Raw genomic sequence first — 20,039 nt, 5'->3', positions numbered from 1 at the left:
TATCTAATGCTGTTCATTTCCCTTAATGAGGCTGCACTTTGTAATCTAATTTTTATTATTCTTACTGCACAGGGCTTTATATCCAGGCAACACAACACCACAACAACCTGTGTACGCACAGTCATTTAAATCTGATCAACGTGGCCAGAATGAGGATAAGATTAGGAAGCCGGGAGGGCAAACCCAAAGCCCCCATGCGCTCATGGTATCACGGCTTTTGTCCAGTAGTGAAACCCATTAGCGGAGTCTTGATTGACTAGTGGATGAGCTGTTTGTTCCTGCAAATTATTTAAACACACTGCAAAGTACAAACTCAATAAAGAATGTAATGGCATGTAAAGTGTTTATGTATGTAAATCCTATTCTAGGCTATATATTTATGGTAATGATACGCTAGAGCAGCCTAGCAGCGTTAGGAACTGAAGAGTGTGTAATTACACTAATGCTCCGCTGACTAATAGGCCACAGGGGAGGAGGAGTCCGCTGGCTAGTGTTAGCTCACTTACCGATACACACATCACACCAGCACTCGGGATAAGCCTCTGTTGCTGTGTGTGTGTGTGTGTGTGTGTGTGTGTGTTGACAGTGAGGTGGACCTCTGGATTTATATATAAATGACTCCACATAAAAAACAGATATTGTTGTGTAGAAATACAAAACAATCCACATATAAAAAAAGAAGCTTCACAAATGTATTTCTGATGCACACACAAATACTTCTTTTAAATAAATGTAGTAGAAATCCACATATATATGTATTTCAAAGTGTTCACAATTTTCATCAGAAACATATTTGGATGTTGTTGCTGTTGGACCTGCATTTACAAACAGCTAATCACATGCTCATTGCATTTGTGTGTGGGTTTTCTGACAATCTCCTGCCCCTGCCAATGCATTTTTATTTATCTGTAGGAAGTCAGATGGCTTCTTCCACTTCAGCCAATCATGTAGCGTAGATTCAAGGGTGTGATTTAATGTGATCACGTAGCGTTACATTTGCAATTATGAATAAGAATAAAGAGAAGGAAGGTCAAACAGCTGCATGGAAGCTGCTCTCCACAGGCAAGTCATGACATTAGTTTGTCTGTTAGCATTACATAGATAGCTTGTTAGCTAACATTAGTGTTAAATGCCACATCACTAACTTAGCAAGCATTCATACCTCAAACCCATTCAAATATGCACAACAAGAGGGTTCTCACTACCTGTGGAAAGCAGATGGCAGACACCATGCTGAGGCTGACCTGTGGACGCAGCGCTACGTACTCAAAGAAAGTCACCCCTTTGAATCTGTGGTTGTGTGATTGGCTGAAGCAGAAGGAGCCATCTGATTGGCTTCATATAATTCCCTGTTGTAAAAAATGCATTTGTGAATGAGCCTTGGCACAGGAATCTCAAAACAGCCACACAGGAAGGCAGTGAAGTTCACACACGATGGGCACTAATACTCAAAAATGTTTTTGATGAAAATCACAAATACTTTAGAAATACATATTTGTGGATTTGTCCTTATGTTTTTTTTTCTATTTTGCTTTTGCTTTATTACTATTATTTACTTATTTATTCCAAAAAAAAAAAACTGTGCCTGCATCAAAAATACATTTGTACCTTACTTTTGTATATGTGGACATCTTTTGCATTTATTTACAATGATGAATATTTTTGTGTGCATTTGTAAGTTCTTCCTACAAGCATTGTACCACAGACACAGAGTCTGTTCAAGGAGTCACACTGTTACACTGTGTAACATGTTCCTTCACTACACACACACACACACACACACACACACACACTGTAGTTTCATTTTGAATCGGTTCAAATGTGGATCAATCCACCACTGACAGCAGCCTCAAACAAATGCTTTTCAGCAACATCTTTCAATACTGAGGCCTTTTTAAAACTGAGATGCAGGGCTGAGAGCCACAAACAGGGGTGGGAATATTGACAGATGGAGCAAGACATAGTTGGTTTTTGGTGTTATATATGGAATTTTTTGACAATTACAAAAAAAGAAGAGAATAAGCATAGCTTTGTTCTTTGAAGTAAGCCTAACTTCTACTCAACAGCAGCCATGTACCACCCATTAATGACTGGATAGATGGCTGCCCATCTTTACATGTACACCCACATACAGATTTGCATGCACATGCCTCACACCCCGCCTCACTGACCTGGCAGCAGGCGAACCCTCCAATATATGCGCAGGCACTGCTCTTCCCTGCGGAAGCCACGCTGGCACTTGCAGGACAGCAGGGCGGGGTGTTTAGCCAGCAGAGCGTCCTGTCTCTCCAGGCACTCGGTGGCCGCCTGCTCCCCCAGCGGGGACACCGCTGCGTCGGCCGCACACAGCTCCAAGCCCCGGTACAAGGCCTCGCACCGGAGGTCAGCGGAGCACACCCGATGAGCTTCAACACAGTCAATGGGGGAGGGAGGGAAGGGGAAGATGGGTGTTGAGGCTTGCAACACACCTAAGAGAAGACAAAAGAGATGGAGGGAGAGACAGGTCAGACACATCATGTTACTATGAATGAACCCTTAACAAACCCGAGAGCTGCATGCTGAGGAGCCCGACACTCGACCATGCAGGCGACATCTCTACACGACCATGTGTTAAGGACCGAGAAATAATCTGTGCGTCTTTGCCTTTGTTGGACTATATTCACAGGGCTAACTGGTGAAGTGCTGTAGCTGGCAAGGAAAATGCTAACATGCTAAATCAGCTATAGACAACCATGTTATCTCCATTATGCTCCTTTTTCTCTCTGCTGTTTTGCTTGTTGGCATTTTGTACACCATTGTACACCATTTGGATCCATTAAAAGCTATTAAGCAGGGGAAATAAACCTGTCACAGCTAACAACCTCACTAACAGTTGTTAAGCAAACTCATGAGCTGTTAGCTTAGCTTGGTCACTGTTGGTAAAATGAGTTCACGGATTCAAAAGCGTGGCTGCCAGCTCTGACGCACTGACCATGACACAACTGATGCTTTTCACACGCTCTCACGCCGCATGTCTATTTTCTCCCGCAGTGAAAGAGGAATTCAAACTGATAATGTTGTGGGCGCCGACGCCGCATGGGGAGACAAGACAGAGCAGCAACAGCAGCACTGTGCAGCAGAGTCATTCAGACCATCAGAGGGGACGTGAGCAATAAACACAAATGTATAATATTGTAGTTATTCCCATGCATGCAGTAATCTCAGTCGGCGGCTCTTCTGGCTGCAGCATCGCTCCCCCCCCTCTCTCAGGCAGGAGTGACGGCGGGTTGATGTGGTTACAGGACGCTCCGTGTCTCTGACGCTCTTTCTCATGGTTCACAATAAGAGGTTTTTAGGTTAGCATAATGCAAAATCATCAATGTAATGGTGCACCAATAGTGAAATTTAGTAGCATATAACACATATTGTGGTAAACATTATGAAGTGCTGCCAACTTGTTCTTAAGCTGCCTGAACAAATCTCATGCCAAATAAACGGAAGCCTCAAAATAACTTCTTCATGAAAAAGTATGTTGAATAGGCTTTCTGTGCACGCAGGACAACGTCTGAACAGTGGGCTTTTTTCCAGAGCCCAAAGCACACAGTTTACGTGGCTTTAGTTGAAAGAGGTGCACACACACACCGCTCCAACATCAAAAAACACCTTTCATGCATGCAGAGTTTTGCCTCACTTTGCGCTTCAGTTTCACATCTGTGACAACTTAAAATGTTCATTAAAAAAAACAACTTTCAACGTGATGAAGACAGGTTTGGTTAGTTTAATTAGGCTCGCCAATAAAGTGACGCGAGAACCACCCGTGGACATGAGTACTACAAGTCTGAAAATCAAATCATCAGATGATCATCATGCACTGGTATTTATCCCAGCTCTTATTTATCAGACAGTACCACTGGTTAACAGCTTCATTTAGAAGCAGGGGTGTAAGAAGATGAATTGCCTTTGTAGTCTTGTCAGTAAGTATGTGTGAAAGCATCTCTGACATAATCAATAATAAAAATATGACAAATCCAAACAAAATAGTTGAACGAAGAGCTCATTTTTCTAGTCTGGCTTTCTACTTTCATAAAGTCTAGTTTGTTTGTTTTCAAAATCATCCTGCAGAATCAACCGTCTTTGTACAATTAGTTTTTCTCCATTTACTTTTCATACAACCGCACAGGCTGGCAAGTATACTGACCAACCATATTTATTCACCACAGACCATGATTATTGACTATGCTCTTCATCTATAAATGCTTTAAAATTGTAAATTTGGCTTTTTTTTATTATTTTTTTTTTTATAATTCTAGGGGTTAAGGAGTGATGACCCTGATCCCTGTGGTGGGAAATGTCACGTGAACGTCAAGTGAAAAGTTGTCAGCCCTGTTCAAAAGACATTTGTACATCAACTTTTGCCTCAGAATTGTCTTCTGCAAACCTCATCTCTGTGGTGGAGCGGTGTATACTGCTGTGACTGGTGCAACAAAGGCTAATGAACTATGATAGCATCCTTCAATCAGGACTCTTTGTTCTCTGTCCCCTCAAAGGTCAGGACTTTCAAGACTGCTCATCAATGCCACACATTCATTTAGCCCCTGTGGGTGAATCCACTAATCGTGCTGATTCCATTGAAATTAATTGAACTTGTTGGGAAATTTTGCTGGTTGAAATGCTGATGTGACAAGGCCTTTAATCAGGAATGTGCAACAACCATTGAGTGTCTGTAGCTGTGTGGCCACTGTGCCATACGACTATGACAGGATAATGGTCAGTGCTAGAACATAGTGCAAAGGTGTGCTCAGGCAAGTATACAAATTTTAGATGTGCCTCAATTCCATACAAAGTCAATGGAAAGACTGAGCTGAGTTAATGAATGGACTTAATGAATCCACTCCACAACCACACAGAGATGAGAGAAAAAGGAGAAACTGGAGGAAAAGGACTGAAAGAGTTTGTGGTGAGATCGGAGATCAGTCAACTGTCACACAAACACACAGTCATGTGTTGTGCTCGCACGTTAGGCCTCAGTGTTCTTCTACCTGCATTAAAAACAACTATTCTTTCACCTGGTCTCTCGCTCAGGTAGAAAATCAAGCTGTTCCTTTTAGCGCCCCCTACAGTCCTGGAGCAGTGTTTGAAGGATTTCCTTTTTTGGTTGTTATTTTCCCCACAGCTCTGCCTGCTTGTTACAGCACTTGCTGGATGAAAGCATTTATCCCAGCTCCTACATTCTTTTTGAGACTACACAGCAAATGGGTTTCATAGCTTAATGGCCTTGTTGACTACCTTAACAGGAACACATTGTAGATTGTGGCAGTGAGCGCTGAATGTTTTGATTGTTGTTTAAGTGGTTTTGTACTTGTTCGTCTCCATTAGGACCAGACACAGTCACCCTGTGAAGAGCTCTGTTCTGTGGCAGTCATTTCTGCTGTCACTCAGCGGCTGATCTATTCTAATAAAGACTCAAAAAGACTTCTGCGTGTTAGAATTTACTGCTGCACTGTCATGTCAGAGCAATGGTGGTTGGTCCTTTTGAACGCCGGCAACGTAGGCAGAAAAAAAATCCATCACTGACTTTTAATTCTGATCCACTTCATGTTCACACTGTCTATCTCCAAATGAACATGACAGGTAACTCATTCATCGGAGAGCTAAATTTGATGTCATCCTGTTTCAAGAGCTCTCTCTGGACCCATGGGTGGAAATCAAATTCTGCTGACTGACAGCAGGTTATGTTACACTTAAATGTGCAAAATAATCCGTAACGCGATTTTTTTTTTCTCATGTCTCAAAAAAACTTGTCAAGAAATAATGAACTGTGAGGCTCATTAGCACAGACAGCAACTGGATCTCATACGTGATGAACAGAGAGCCAAAGACCTGACCTGATGTCCAGGCTAGCCTCTGTTCCAGTGGCTTCTGGAGTTCAATGCAATCCCTCATTCAGCATTTTCTCTCACCAATCTTGTCTGATCAGCAGCCACCAAAGCACTTGCTTTTAGAAATTGAAACCTTCATGATTTTAACAAAACTAAAACATCAATGGGAAGCCTCTTCCTCCTTTTCCTCGTGCTTCCTTGTGTTTTTCCCGTGTCTGTTTGTGTCATGTGAGCCCTCTCCTTGTGTCTATCATTGTGTGTGTGTGTGTGTGCGTGTGTGCGTGTGTGTGTGTGTGTGTGTGTGTGTGTGCGTGTGTGTCTGGACTGGGCAGTTCCTCCTCAACCATGACTCACCTACACCTGATCCTAGTGCCAATCAGCCACCACAGTTGCAGCCCATCCATAATCAGCAGCCACAAGATAGCAGCCCAGATCTCCTCTCCAGTCTTCCCTGCAGAGTTGTAGCCTGGTAACACATCTCGGCCATTTTGCTCTCCTTGTGCCTTGATCTTTGCTCATGTTTTGCCTCGCCTTTTCCTCGTGACTTCAACTCCTCGTGTCTCAGAATCATCTCCATCGTTTATCTACCCGCCACATCTGCCGCGCTCCAGTATACCACCTGATATCCTGCTGACTCACCTCACCTGCCTGCCCGCTCTTTCCCGGACCTGCATGGATCGTCTCCCAGTGATCAATCAACCCTTTGTGTGACAATAAATCCTTTTCTTAATTCAAACCATCCGAATCTGTCCTGCATTTGGGGTCCAGCCATTCACTCAGTCTTGGAGTGCAACAATGACTTTGCACAGAAAGTACAACAGCTCCCATGAAAATGTACAAGGAGTTTTGGTCCATCTCCATAAAATTCATCAACATTGTCTGTCTCCTTTTTTTGGCTTTTGGCCTTTAATTGATAGTTCAGCTCAAGAGTGACAGGACAGCGGGAAGAGAGTGAGGATGGCATGTCATCTAAAGTCTTTTTTTTTTTTTTTTAGCTGTAATCTCTGCAGTCGGAAGATGTCTACTGCCTCCCCTCCTCTCTGTCCTGCTGTTATTACAGACATGTCTGGACTAACCTCGATGTTTAGCCCACAAATGTCTAGGGCTTATGTGAAATGTTTGTTAGTCAGCTAAAAACAGAAATATTAAAATAAACAACAATATCACAAAAGATCATCCTTATTGAGACATGAAGTGAGCCATGTGCAGGCTCTGTTCCAAAGATGGATTTTTCTTTTCACTTTACTACAAATGTTAATGGCATTTTGAGACCTCCCTTTCCAAGCCTTCTGGTTGTTTGGTCCACATTCGAGTTTCATTTAAAGTTTCCACACACACTTAAATGAACTGCACCAAGGAGGCAAACTAAACAGTACCAGAGCCTGTTCAAACTGCTCCAAAGTGTGATAAGATAAGATAAGATAAGACTTTATAAGATGGGTGTGAAAGCACCTGAAGAGGTCAGAGAACACTGTGGACCAGACATCAAGCCAAAAGTCACAAAGTTGCTTCTGCTTCAGTCAAACCTTCAACAAGGAACATCCCATTTTCACTCCCTTTCAACCATCTACAGCTTTCTGCTTCCTTTTCTTTTGGAGCTAACTACATAGATGCTCTTCAGCCAGGATACTGCCAGGCGTCATTTATTACAGACAGCATTTGGGTTGTATGGAACCCAAAGTTTCCCCAAGAGGAACTGTTGTTTTCTGAAGTGTGGCTGCTTCGATTTGCAATAGCAAAAAAGAGAGGCTCCCCTGGTAAAATCCAATAGCTGATACACACAAGGGAAGTGCAGAGAAGTTGTCTGAGGACAGCAGAAATGTCATACGGGGAGGAGAAATAGGGGAATGGAAAGATAGATGGAAAAAGGGAGAGAGAAGGAGCGAGTGAGAGAGATAGAGGCAGAGACAGAGCGCGAGTGAACCTTGATTGGTTGGACACGCGCACAGTATGAGGCACAATCAGCATGCACCACCGAAAATGATGTTCTTAGAATCACACAAAGATGTGCGCACGGACACACACACACACACACACACACACACACACACAACTGCAAAAAACAACACATAGACACACGTTATGGCTGCCCTGAGAAGGACCCTTTTATGTGTGTGTCCTGCTGGGAGGGAGACTGGGAGGCACAGAACCCATCATTACTACCAGAACACAATACTGCACAACCACAGGGGAGGGGGCGGAGGGGGCAAAGCAATCTGTCTAAGACACACACACACACTGGCATCCACACACACACACATCTTGGTGTCAGAATAAAGTGGCTGAGAGAGCATAAACAGCTTAACATTCAGTGCCGGATCAGTAGACAGTATGTAAATTGAATACTGAGTGTGTTGATGAAAGACTAACCACATACATAAAACATTGTTGGTTGAACAAACAGCCTTTGTGGAGCGCCGCATCCGATACTCCGCCACAACTCACTTTGTCCCCACATCAGACTAACCGCTCAGCCCCAGCAGCTTGATCCTGACCACGTCTCCGACCAGAGACTGTCCCGTCTCACGCCAGCGTCACATCATCAAACTTCTACAAGCAAATTCAGCTCCATCTCTGCTGGACAGGAAACACTGCATTTTCCCCTTAAAAGCCAATGTCCTCCGGTGTTCGCAGCTCCCCGTGGAGTCATGACACACTCAGGTCACACACATACGGTCTGCCAGCAGCACACACACACGACAGGCCAGAGAGACTTTGTTTGACCGATTCTTCCTCTGTTATGGCTGAACCAAGCTCAAAGCAGCATGCGGTCTTATTTTTATGTGCAGGCTCATCTCGGTCGTCCAGGTAGCACCATGCCAGTTCCAATCAAAGCAAAGCACTGCTCGACAATTTCAGATGAAGCGCGAAATGTGTTTGATTTCCTAAAGACATGCGTTCACTTCAGTGGTTTGACTGCAGCAGAGCCTATTCATCTGTCATCACCATCAGGCTTTAAAGCCAATGAAAATAATGACATTGTTGATCAAGAATGCAAAACTGTGTTGGGTCGTCTGCGTATTTCAGGCAGCAGATCTGCTTCACCCTGCTTGTCACACATGTGTGAGCAAGACAGACAGTTACAGGGTTTCTCATTGTCATACTGTCACATTACCAGCATTACATGTTGGGAGCTAGCTAGCTAATTCACTAAGGCAGGACCTGAAGCCTACAAATACAAGAAGCTTTTTCACATAGAAAAAGGATGAAGGCAACGAGGCGCAGGCGAGGCTCAAGGAGGTGGAGGAGAGTTATGTCCTGTTCCTGATGCAGCACATGAGGAGGGACGAGAGAGTGCCGCTGCATCACCTGCAGAGCTCAGGTTGGTGGAGAAGACGGCTCTTCAGCTAGCTGCGTTCTCAAAGGCTTTTGTCACGAGGCACACCATTTATGAAAACACGTATTTCCAAGGCACGCCTTTCCATATGATTATAGCACTATAAATCATTCTAAATAACACCAGCTCCAAGGCACACCTGGTGTTTATGATCCAATCACACACTTGTCAATTCTCCTGTTTTTCCCAGGATTCTCCCGTATTCAACCCTTCTCTCCCACTGTCCTCCCTTTCATTTTTTTTTCTGTGAACCTCACATACTTTTAATCTTTTTTTTAAAAAAAAAGAAAAAAAGATTAGCTATAACGTTGACGGGAGGCATAACCGCCAGTTCGCTACATTCCCCTCCAGTACAGCAGGTGGCAGTATGTAGAACATTAGCTGCAACATCTATTGACGAGAAGTCATTCACTCAAACAGCATCTGCCAATAAACCAAGAAGAAGAAGTAGAAGAAACATGAAGGGCTAAAGGTTTGTGCAAATATCTCATCTGGATTTTGGTGGATCACTTGGAGGGAGAAGGGGAAATCTGCCAAGCATTAGTGCACCCAAAAGGTGTAGAAACATGCTCCACCAATGACCGTATTTATACTATCTCTGCCATTCATTTTCAACATCACCCTCTCATAATAAGTGTCTCATTTGCCAGTAGCCTAAAGCATAATATGTCAGTGACGCGAACATGTCCTTCAAGTTGATTGAAGACATGGCACAAGATTCTGAAAACCAATGAAACCTGTCTGTAGTCACTTAGCGTGGGAACTAGTTAACTCAATCCTTGTTGCTCTGATATTTTACTGCAAGTAGTGGCCTAGTGATAATTTTCAGATTCACTGTGTGTCCCCTTGTCTAAATGTAAGGGGTATGTGGACGGTGGTAAGGGTGGTGGGCCATAGGAATAAATAGTTACACATGCCCCTAGGTGTAAATAATAAAATAATAAAATACATTAATAAATAAATAATGGTAAAACAGCAGTTTTTCTGCCACATAGGATCATTTTTTTATTAATCACATGTCAGTTTGTGACACAGTAAACCAGTAGAGACCTAATTTATTGCTATATTTCAGTATTGATCTAGCTCACTACGATGTAGTGTAGTTGGCTCATGCCAGCCAGAAAGCTAAGGCGCACTTTACGTCCAAACTAGTTTGGCCATGTCCCAAGTCATCGTGGTGCAACCAAGTTTAGTAGCTGATTTAGTTGAAAACAAACTAGTAGTTACTAAGCTTCCAGTGTCGACTTTATATCCTCACTGAGGAGAGGACTTCCACACAGCTGGTGCAGCCCAGTGCAGCAGAGGTGAAGAAGAGCATCAGGTAAACAGACAGGACAGCGAGTTAACACCGTTTGTCACAGTTTCAATTCGTCACAGATCAACAGAAGCCTTTGCCGCACAATGGAGGCAGAAGCTATGAGACAGATTGAAATCGAACAAAGCATTAGCTACATACAGTCCAGCATATGACTGCTGCATCAATGTCAAGGCTCTTATTTTGTCTGAGGGTGTTGCTCCCGCCGCTGTAAATAAAAATAAAAGCACAGTGTCTCACATCTAATGTTCATTTTACTCCAGAATAACTTGAAAATGATGCAACTATCAGGGGAAAATCTGAGATTTCTTTGTCGGGTGAAGCCGTCAGTGTTTCAAGGTCCTAACAACCCCTAAGGGGATAGAGATCATGCCCCCGATCTCTGCAGCATTAATATCATACCAGCTAATCAAAGGAACAGGCTACAGAGGTCTGGGAAGCTTTCTAACTCCACACCCCCTCATTTTTTTTTTCGAACTTGTAGTCTTCACTGACTCAAGTGACATCGCTTGAAATTCATCAGACTTCACAAAGCTCCATATGGAGACATTCATATTCACACCACTCTTCTCACACATGCCGTAGCATCAACTCTTATATCTCTCATTTGTCATTAACCAGTCTGCAATAAATGGAAAATCTAACAATATTCATTTCAAGCACAGAGACACCAAGAAGAGAAACTGGATTAGAGAGAAATCTAACTCAGAGGAAAAAAGTCAAGCAGAGCCAACATCGTGTCATTCATTCAGAAATATTTTCCTCAACAAATCATGTAATACTTTGATATTTATTTTTCTATATTGTGACACTAATCGAAACAGCTTTATTTCACACTACACGGACGAGTGAATCCAGAATAAGCAGACCACTCTGGCTCTGTGTCAGTGCTCCAGACGGCCTAATACCACATCAAAAACACTGTGCTGTCTGCTGGCCTTTGCTGAGCTTTCTGTTGGAATACACAGAAAAAAATCCCAAAAATGCACGGGGACACCCTCGACAGTAGAGTCACTGCAGAGAGCCTGAGCCGTGACTTCTTACCACTGATGATGGAGATCGCACTTCGGTTTTTTTCTGCAGTAATTCCATGTGGCACTTGTTCTAACTACATTTTCAGCGTGTGGCAGATGTTCTCATCTACTGCAAGTTTCAATATGGGTAAAGTACACAAAGTACACCATAGCCTAAAACTGTCAGTGTCATCTGATCAGTTGCAGCTCATATATGGTTTTTCTCATCTTTATGTCCTTCATATGACATGGACACATGTGAACAAACACTTCTGGAGTTGCCTTGAGCATTCATCAGTGTTCGTCCAGAGCTTCATATTTAGAGGCAGTCTGACAACACATCATATTCAACTTAGGTGAACAAAACATAGCAAAATTAGACTGCACACACTATAGCATCACTTCATTGTTTGCCAACAATGCCATATAAACAACATATGCGTACATTTAACTCACAAAGACCTCAAGAGGCCACGTGAATTGTGACCCTCGTCTGTCAGGAGCAAAGCTGATGGACGTGGAGCAACAATACTGCACAAATACTGTAGAGACAAGGTCAGGGCACACGGATGGGTCAACACAGGAAACCGCTGTTCACATTCTGTTTCCTAACAACAGTGAAAATTGCGAACCATGACAGTGGTTTTCTTTCTGATGCCCCATCAGCAGGACGACATCTGTCAGCAGGACAACAACGTTTGTCTGTGCCTTAGAAAAACATTTCACATTTGTGCTGAACAACAAATCTGTTTTATACTGTGGTCAAGTTGTGGTCACGAGTGCAAGTCAAGTTTGGTTAGGCACAAAAACAACTTGGTTAGGTTTAGAGACTGACCATGGCTGCAGCAAAGGCACAGCCTCAGCACACCGGGGCCATTCTCATTAATTTTGTCTTTAAATTGCTTCCATATGGACATTAGCACAACACAACACAACAATAAAACTACACAGGAGCATGTGTTCTTCTGTGGCTAGTTGGTACAGTATACAGGTGAAGAATATGAACTCTTAGCCAGTAAGTCTAGTTTGAAGGCTTGTTAAAGCCAAGACATCAGCATCAAGCTGGTGGTGTTTAATCCATGAAGGCTTGTCAGAAACGGTGCTTGTTAAAGGCCACTAAATACAGAAATACTTTCAAATGTTACATTATCTTATCTTGACAAATGTAGTGAACCACATAAGATCCCATTGAGTAAAGTCAGTAATTTGCATAATTAGAAATGTCAATGTGATTTTGAATGAGGTTTTCTGACTATTGGACAGAATCCATAAATTACATTGCCAGATGTTTTTGACCTTGTTGCTGGTGAAGTAAGGGGCAAATACTATAGTGGCAAACAAACTGCCGACTAAAGCCAGAAGCAACTTTTGTTTCCATTCTGCTCTGCTCTGCTCTGTGAATAGACCCCCCCAGCTGAACCAAAGTAACTCCCACCGAAATGAATGAGGTAGCCAGTGTTTTTGCTGCCTTGATATTGTAGTGTAGGGCCCTTTTGGACTTCCTCAAGAGGTGTTCCCACAGGAAGTCCAAGTCACACTGCGTGTACATTGCCAAGTCAGAAGGGCAACACAGACTACAAAGAGGGCCAAGCATGGAAGTGAAATTGTTTTTCCTTCCAGACTTCAAAATCTTCAGTCTATTCACTAATTCATCTTCACTGGAAAAAAACAAGGGGTACATGTTGAAAAAAATAAATGTATGTGCCACCATCCTGGTAGAATTTCCAAAACCTGTTTGTCATCACGAGACAGCAGAAGGAAAGATTAAACTTTTGTTGCCACACTGTGTCTGCAGGCAGCAAGCAGCACTTTCCATCAGTGCTGGTGGAGTTTATCATTGTTTTCTGTGGGAAAACAATGAACATGCAGTATGCCATCTGTTGCTCTGTAGCACTGTGTGAAAACACAGAAGAGTCTGGAGAGCTGCTTCGAGGAAGACGATCGTTCAGACTGAGCATTGTTTGCTTAACATCCACTCAATCCAGCGACCACAGGTCACGTTTCTTACCAAGTGTTCAGGGTTTTGAGCGTAATGTGACGCTTCTTTTTCTCTAACTCACACCCACGAGACACACAGCACATTTTAGAGCACACTTTCACATGTATACAGATTTACTTGCCACAAGCAAAGGGTTGGCTATGTGTTATATTGTCGTTATCTACAGAATGCTAATAAAGATTTTAGAGCTAGGAGAGTGTTCTATTAATTCTGTAATTCAAAGTCAACATAGAATTAGAACCACAATGAGAACTACATACAGAGAACAGGTAAATCTTATGATCTCTATCTTGCTTTATTGCCCCCGTGTGGAAATTTGTATGGAATCAGACGATATTATATCAAAGGCAAGCATGCGTTTAGAAAAGTTGCAAATTTGGCATACAGTGATATAAAAAATACACTGGCATGAATGGACTGAAATCAGTGCACTGCACTAATTTCACCAGCTGCTTAGTTTTTCTGCAAACGCTCAAATCATGCTCGGAGGTTGCCGTATATGTTAGATCATTTCTTGGAAGTCACTGCTCCCCTCCAAGAAATAGTTGGACACATAATCCCCGCTGAAACCACTAATTGTCTAATTGTCAAATAAGAAACAAAACATTTTAAATTATGAAGAATCCACATCAGAGTTAGATGTCAGTCCACATAAGTGCAACTGAAGCGTCTCATTTGTTCAGTCCACATTGACTTTGACCATTCGGCAGTCTTGGCAGTATTCAAGACCAGCTGTTTCTCAGCAGCAGGTCTAAATGTGGAAAGTGGCCTACACCTTAAATGTATAGTAAATGTACAATATCAAAATCCTCTCAAATTTGTAAATGGGTTTTTTTTGGAACAGGTCAAATGCAGATGGAATGTTACATGACCTAATTCCAGAGTATAGGCCCAGCCCTTAAGCTACCTGTGGAATGGGCAACACTCACAGTCTCATCTCCAGCACTTTTCTTAATCCATTTTATCTCGACACCACTGTAAGTGAGGATACCTCCTCAATGGTCTTTCGAGGTGAATTAAAATAAAGATTGAATAATATGGACCAAGTGGGGTCTAAAACTTAACTGGGCTGTGCCTGTACTCATACATGAGTAACGTTCTTTTGCATATCGGTTTTTATTCTCATTAGTGGAATACGGACAATGCTTCAGAAACAGGTTTTCATATATCAAGGATTTAATTGATGGTCTCTTCAGGGACAGCAGTACAAATGCCAATGGAGTTTGTTTGTTTTGGTCGTTCTAGATCTTGCTGAGGATGTTATTTTCATTGCTAGCCAGCTAACACTGGTATCCAGTACGTCATACCGGAGAGCTTCACAGCTACAGCTCAATAAAAGTTGACAGAATGGAACAAGACGAAAACCTGACCTCCATTGTCTGACCTCATTGATTTCCTCATTGGAATAGACTTTAAATACCTAAAACTATCATTTAGTGTTTGCCTGATAATGTTAGCATTAGCTGGCAGACTAAGATTAGAAAGCTAGCATTAGCTGGCTAGCACAGTCGCTAACAATAACAATAACCAGCAAGATCTAAAACATTTTTTTTTTTAAGGGACTGCACTTACCTGGCATTTGTACTGTTCTCCTTCAAGAAACATCAACACAATCCTCTATCTTGAAGTTTCTTATTTTCTCATCTCCTGTTTTCTCTGCATGCTGTGACATGACAAAGACGCAGAACCTGATTGGTCCTCTTGTGTGCACTCTCATTGCTGATTGGCTCAGGGACAAAATCTTATCTTCTCTTAACGGAGGGAGAGTATGAACTTGTAGATAGAACGTTTTTATTTAAAATGCATACAATTTAAAAAAAATCACCTCACATATTGTTAGTTAAGTTGTCACAAAATAAAAATATGTGAATAACTCAATTTTTACAAAAAAGTCAAAGAGAGAGAACCAAAGAGAGAACCTTATAATGCCACGGTGACAATCTGTGGAGGATAACTTCTGCTATGTTCAAGATCAGAAGGAGGCTTAGCTGTCAATGGACTCTAGCTCACACTCCACTCATTGTATAAGTTGCTAGCAAGTTTACAAGTCTGTACAGCTGATACATTAGCAAATTAAACACACTGAAAAAAAAAAACTATGTAGAAGTCCACCTCTCACCAATAATGCAGGATAAATTTTGTTCAGTGTCACCAAAATACATAGCTGACAACAGTGATGCGCCATCTTTTCTGATCCAATAAATCTAGCTGCCCTTTTGGGCCAGTGTAATTCTGAAAATGAATAGCATATGATAAATTATTTAGACTATCCTTTAGCGTCATCATAATTCTCTCATCACTCTGATTTATAGTGTGTGAAGGTCAGATAAACAGACACAAACATATAAACAAAGCAATCATTAGCCACCCTTTGGCAATGAAGTGTGATACAGAGGTCAATGCAACAATTCACCTGAAGCTACTTCACCTATCACAGGTAGCAGCTCAAACAGCTCATCGTCTGTTAATGATGCACCTCAATATCAATAAATCAAGAAAATAAATTCTGTGGTGGTGATATAATTATCAGAAACAAATAGCAGCGCCTCCTGGCCTTTACAGGGTTGGATTTAATTTAAAACCAGCTGAATTAGTTTACATCCCAATTGAAGCTAATACACAATGTGATTCCACTTCTATTATTACAGCTGCACAGTCTCAATCACTTACCTGGTCAGAATATGTTCCATATACCATGTGTTTTTATCAGGTCTCATCCGTCTGTCTCCACACAATCATCTATTTTATGCGGCACAGAAAGACTCTGGCTGTGCTGGCTGTGGTGAACAGGGGAGAGAAGTGTTTCTCCAGGTGAAAGTATTCCCAACACTCTGATGAGAAGTGGAAGTGATGCGTTTCACATTTCGGGTTTGTTTGGAACAAATGGTGGAATAACTGGTTAGAATGAGAAGTGATGGCAGCCATAGCCGAATGAACAGATAAAGAAAAGACAGCCATCTGAGAAAACTTCAAGTGAACATCCGAGAAAAAACCTCAGTAGTCTCGGTAGTGACCTCAGTGTTTGCTGGAAAATTGAGCTCCATGGAGTGCAATAAGTGCTTAGCATCACAGAGGCAAAATAAAGCCATTATCCCATTGATTCTCATTGAAATGCAATGTCAGATTTAGATGGGTGGAGTCAACATTTTGGAAACTGAAGTAATCAGTAAGTGAACAGGAAGTTAGTTCAATTATTCATTAGCACTTTACTGTACATCTAAACAAGTCATATGCAACTGGACTTTCTGTCTTTTTGTTTTTTTTATAATTTCCATTAAGCTTATTTAGACATCTGGAATGTCCTGTAACCTCTGACTTACCACAGCAAAGTAACAGTGGGGTTTCCATCATTCTCTGTCCTTTAGAATTGTCACTATTTACTCAATACGTCTGCTGGCTGTCACTTCTTATTTGAAATGTAAACATTAATCTACCAGTTGAACATGAAAAATCTAAATATGTGATTAAATTCGTCAGTCAGTCTACACCCTGTTGCCCTGTCATAAACTAGGCCTTTGTTCAACAAAACAACTGCAGGTCCAGTGCTTTCAATCTTATCACACAATTTCATCAGCAGATAGAATCATTCATGCTTCTTATCCAAGTTGGTTTAAAGTTACAAACCTTGGAAATTCTTTGGCACTCAAGGGCCACTTACTAGCTTTTTTCTAAAGTTTTCAGCCACATTTTTCTGTAAGGGTGTCACGCACTCTTCATCAGCAGATGCAGTTCTCACAAAAATCTGTATCACAATAAATCTGAAGTCACCTGTCAGTTTGTCACGCAAGTGAGTTAGCACTGAAACTGGAGATTTCATTTCTTCTAGCTCACACTCAACACACACAGAGTCAGAGCAGGGTGCTAGCTACCTTACAGTTAGAGGATCTAGAGTTGGTACATTAGCAAATTAAAGCAGACATAGAAAACACTGTAGGAGTCCAATTCTCATAAATAATACAAGGTTAAAATGTCCTCAGTGGGACTAAATTCAGAGCTGTTAATGTAATAGTACTATTTTGTGGAAACATATACTAAACGCGGGATCATGGCACCAACCCATCTCTGAAATAATGTGCAGAAGCACTTAGGAGTAAACATCACAAAAGGAAAGTTAGTGGATAAAAGTAGGGCTGTTTGCTGCCTTGTATAAATGCAACTGTTTTACCTCGACAGCAAATCTGAAGTCACCTGTTAGCTTGTCACTTCAGTGAGGCGGCAGGCGCACTGCAAATGGACAGAATGTCAATTCCAGAATTCCCTTAACTCAACTTCACCTATAGCTTTTCCCGGATCTTCCAAAACCAAGCATGGCATCACAAGATCAAAAGGGAACTTTCCTCATCAACAAAACGGTTTTGCTTGTCTTTGAAACACTGACAACAGTCTGCGTGATGCTCCTTTACTGTATTAAAGAAGCGGCAGCCCCTGTTTGGTCCGTTTCTTAACTAAAAAACAGCTAATGAGGGCTTTAGGTTATCTTGTGATTTCTTATAATAGAAAATCATGAAACAAGCTATATCAGCCTTGTTTCATTGCACTACATGTTTGACAGCATGACAACCATTGAGAATTGAACACCATCTGAGATGCTCAAACCTTAATGCCGCAGTGGAGCAGCTTTCATGATGTCTACAGAAGGACCCGTTCATGGCTGATGGCTGAAATTTGACGGGCTGATACTGGAGACACAGACTGGAAAAGAGTGAAGACAGGCTGTGTGTTTGCAGGCTGTGATTAGAGGACATCTAAGGGTCGCTGCATGGACTTTGCCTCACTATTCTGTGCTTCCTTAGTAAAAGCTTAAATTGAGAGCCAATAATTGGAGTCTGAGTGACCTTTTAACAGAGCAAAAACTTCATCATATTGGTAAAATTAGTTCTGCAGCACCAGGGTAGGTCAACCAATCTAATAATAAAAAAAAAAGTGGGAGCAAGAGCATGTGGAGCAGTTTGCAGGAAATCAACGATATGAGCTGAGCTTTGGTTCCCCTCTCTGCCACGTTACGCCAGCCACCCAGCACTCTTCCCTCTCCTACATTAACCAGAATAATTCGTACAGAAGTCAGCGTGTCACCTGCAAATTTCTAATCACATTTCACAGACACTCAGAGACTCTGAATCACTAAGCCTCTACGTTCTCATTTCCCTCTCTTCCTTGTTTATTAACCACTGAGGTAATAGAGGGGCCATAATTAGTGTAATTGTGATCAAAGAGCAAAATAATGAATAATGTCTGAGCGGTGGCAAAGGTCTCAGACAGTGATGAATGCCTCCAATTTTTCTTTACATTTTCAAAAGGATCTCCCGCCGTGTCATTGTGTATTAAAGAAGCTACCACCTCCAGTACATGGGTATGGGAAGTGGGACCGTCTGTCTGTTTTCACAAGAAAACGGCTTGAAAAGAGTGAGGATAACTGTTGGGGGGGGTTGTGATGTCAGGCTTTAAGACAGACAGTGACGCTCCATTCACACAAACAAACCTGTACACTGGAGACACAACAGGATGCCAACCTGAAAAAACACGCTAGCCGTGCCCACCACTGCTCAAAAACTCAAAGAGTAGAATAAACTCATTTGAATAAGTGTGGTTCCAAACATATTTAGGATTCGAAGAACCAAACTAAATGTCTGTCAGAGGTTTCTCTCTGCCAGCAGGGAGGGCAGTCTGTCAGAAAGACTAACTGGGGATTGTGGGTCCAGACACAGATCTGAAGCCAGCGTCTGACACATCTGTCATCATGATAGCAGATGGGCCTGAGGTCAGGCCGTGGCTGACCTGGGATCAGCCCAGGCCCTGACCACAGAGAGCAGCGGTACCTTCGGGGACCACTGACTCGAGTCCGACACTGAGTTTGAGTAAGGACACACCAACACACACACAGCACTCAATCTAATGCCTGTTCACACACTTGACGCACACACACTCACACACACATCCATAGAAGCAGAAGCCAACACACCATCTGCCGGCCCTGTGTTTGAGTTCCAAATCCCAGTTATCAACAAAACACACAGAAGACCTCCAAACTACCCCCTTGGATACACCATTCCCTTTGAGAAGAACGCTATCACACACACACACACACGCACACACACACACACACACACACACACACACATACCTCCAAACCAAGATCAGATGGAACCAGGTGGATGGAGGCCAGGTAAGTTACTCATTTTTCATTAAATGTGATAGAAGAAGGAAGATGGATTTCCTCACTTCTTTCACCAGGTTCATTCACCCCACAAACTTCTAAACCTCTTCATCTTCCTCTCTCTCTCCCTCTCCCTCTCCCTCTCTCCTCTGACCAAGGATGATCACCTCTCCCATTCCGAGCAGCTTTGTACACTTATCATCAAAGTAGGTTTATGATGCTCATTTCTCTGGCCTCATTGCTCATCATAGACGTCATCGTCTGTCACTGGAGATCAATACAGATAAGACATTCTCTCTCTCTCTCTCTCTCTCTCTCTCTCTCTCTCGTATATATGTGTGTGTGTGTGTGTGTGTGTGTGTG

At 42.3% G+C, this 20,039-nt stretch overlaps 1 protein-coding gene across 1 annotated transcript in view; it reads right to left on the bottom strand.

Annotated features, from left to right (window-relative positions):
* The window catches only part of gfra3 (GDNF family receptor alpha 3), a 45,348-nt gene that overhangs the window by 18,490 nt on the left and 6,819 nt on the right, over positions 1-20,039 (bottom strand). Inside the window, exon 2 of the mRNA XM_041944690.1 lies at positions 2,172-2,468. Coding sequence (XP_041800624.1) covers positions 2,172-2,468 — 297 coding nt within the window. The remainder of the gene's footprint in view (positions 1-2,171; positions 2,469-20,039) is intronic.

Source organism: Chelmon rostratus, chromosome 9 (genome assembly GCF_017976325.1).
Source record: "Chelmon rostratus isolate fCheRos1 chromosome 9, fCheRos1.pri, whole genome shotgun sequence".
Classification (NCBI taxonomy): Eukaryota; Metazoa; Chordata; class Actinopteri; order Chaetodontiformes; family Chaetodontidae; genus Chelmon; species Chelmon rostratus.
This window is presented reverse-complemented; position numbering and strand designations above follow the sequence as displayed.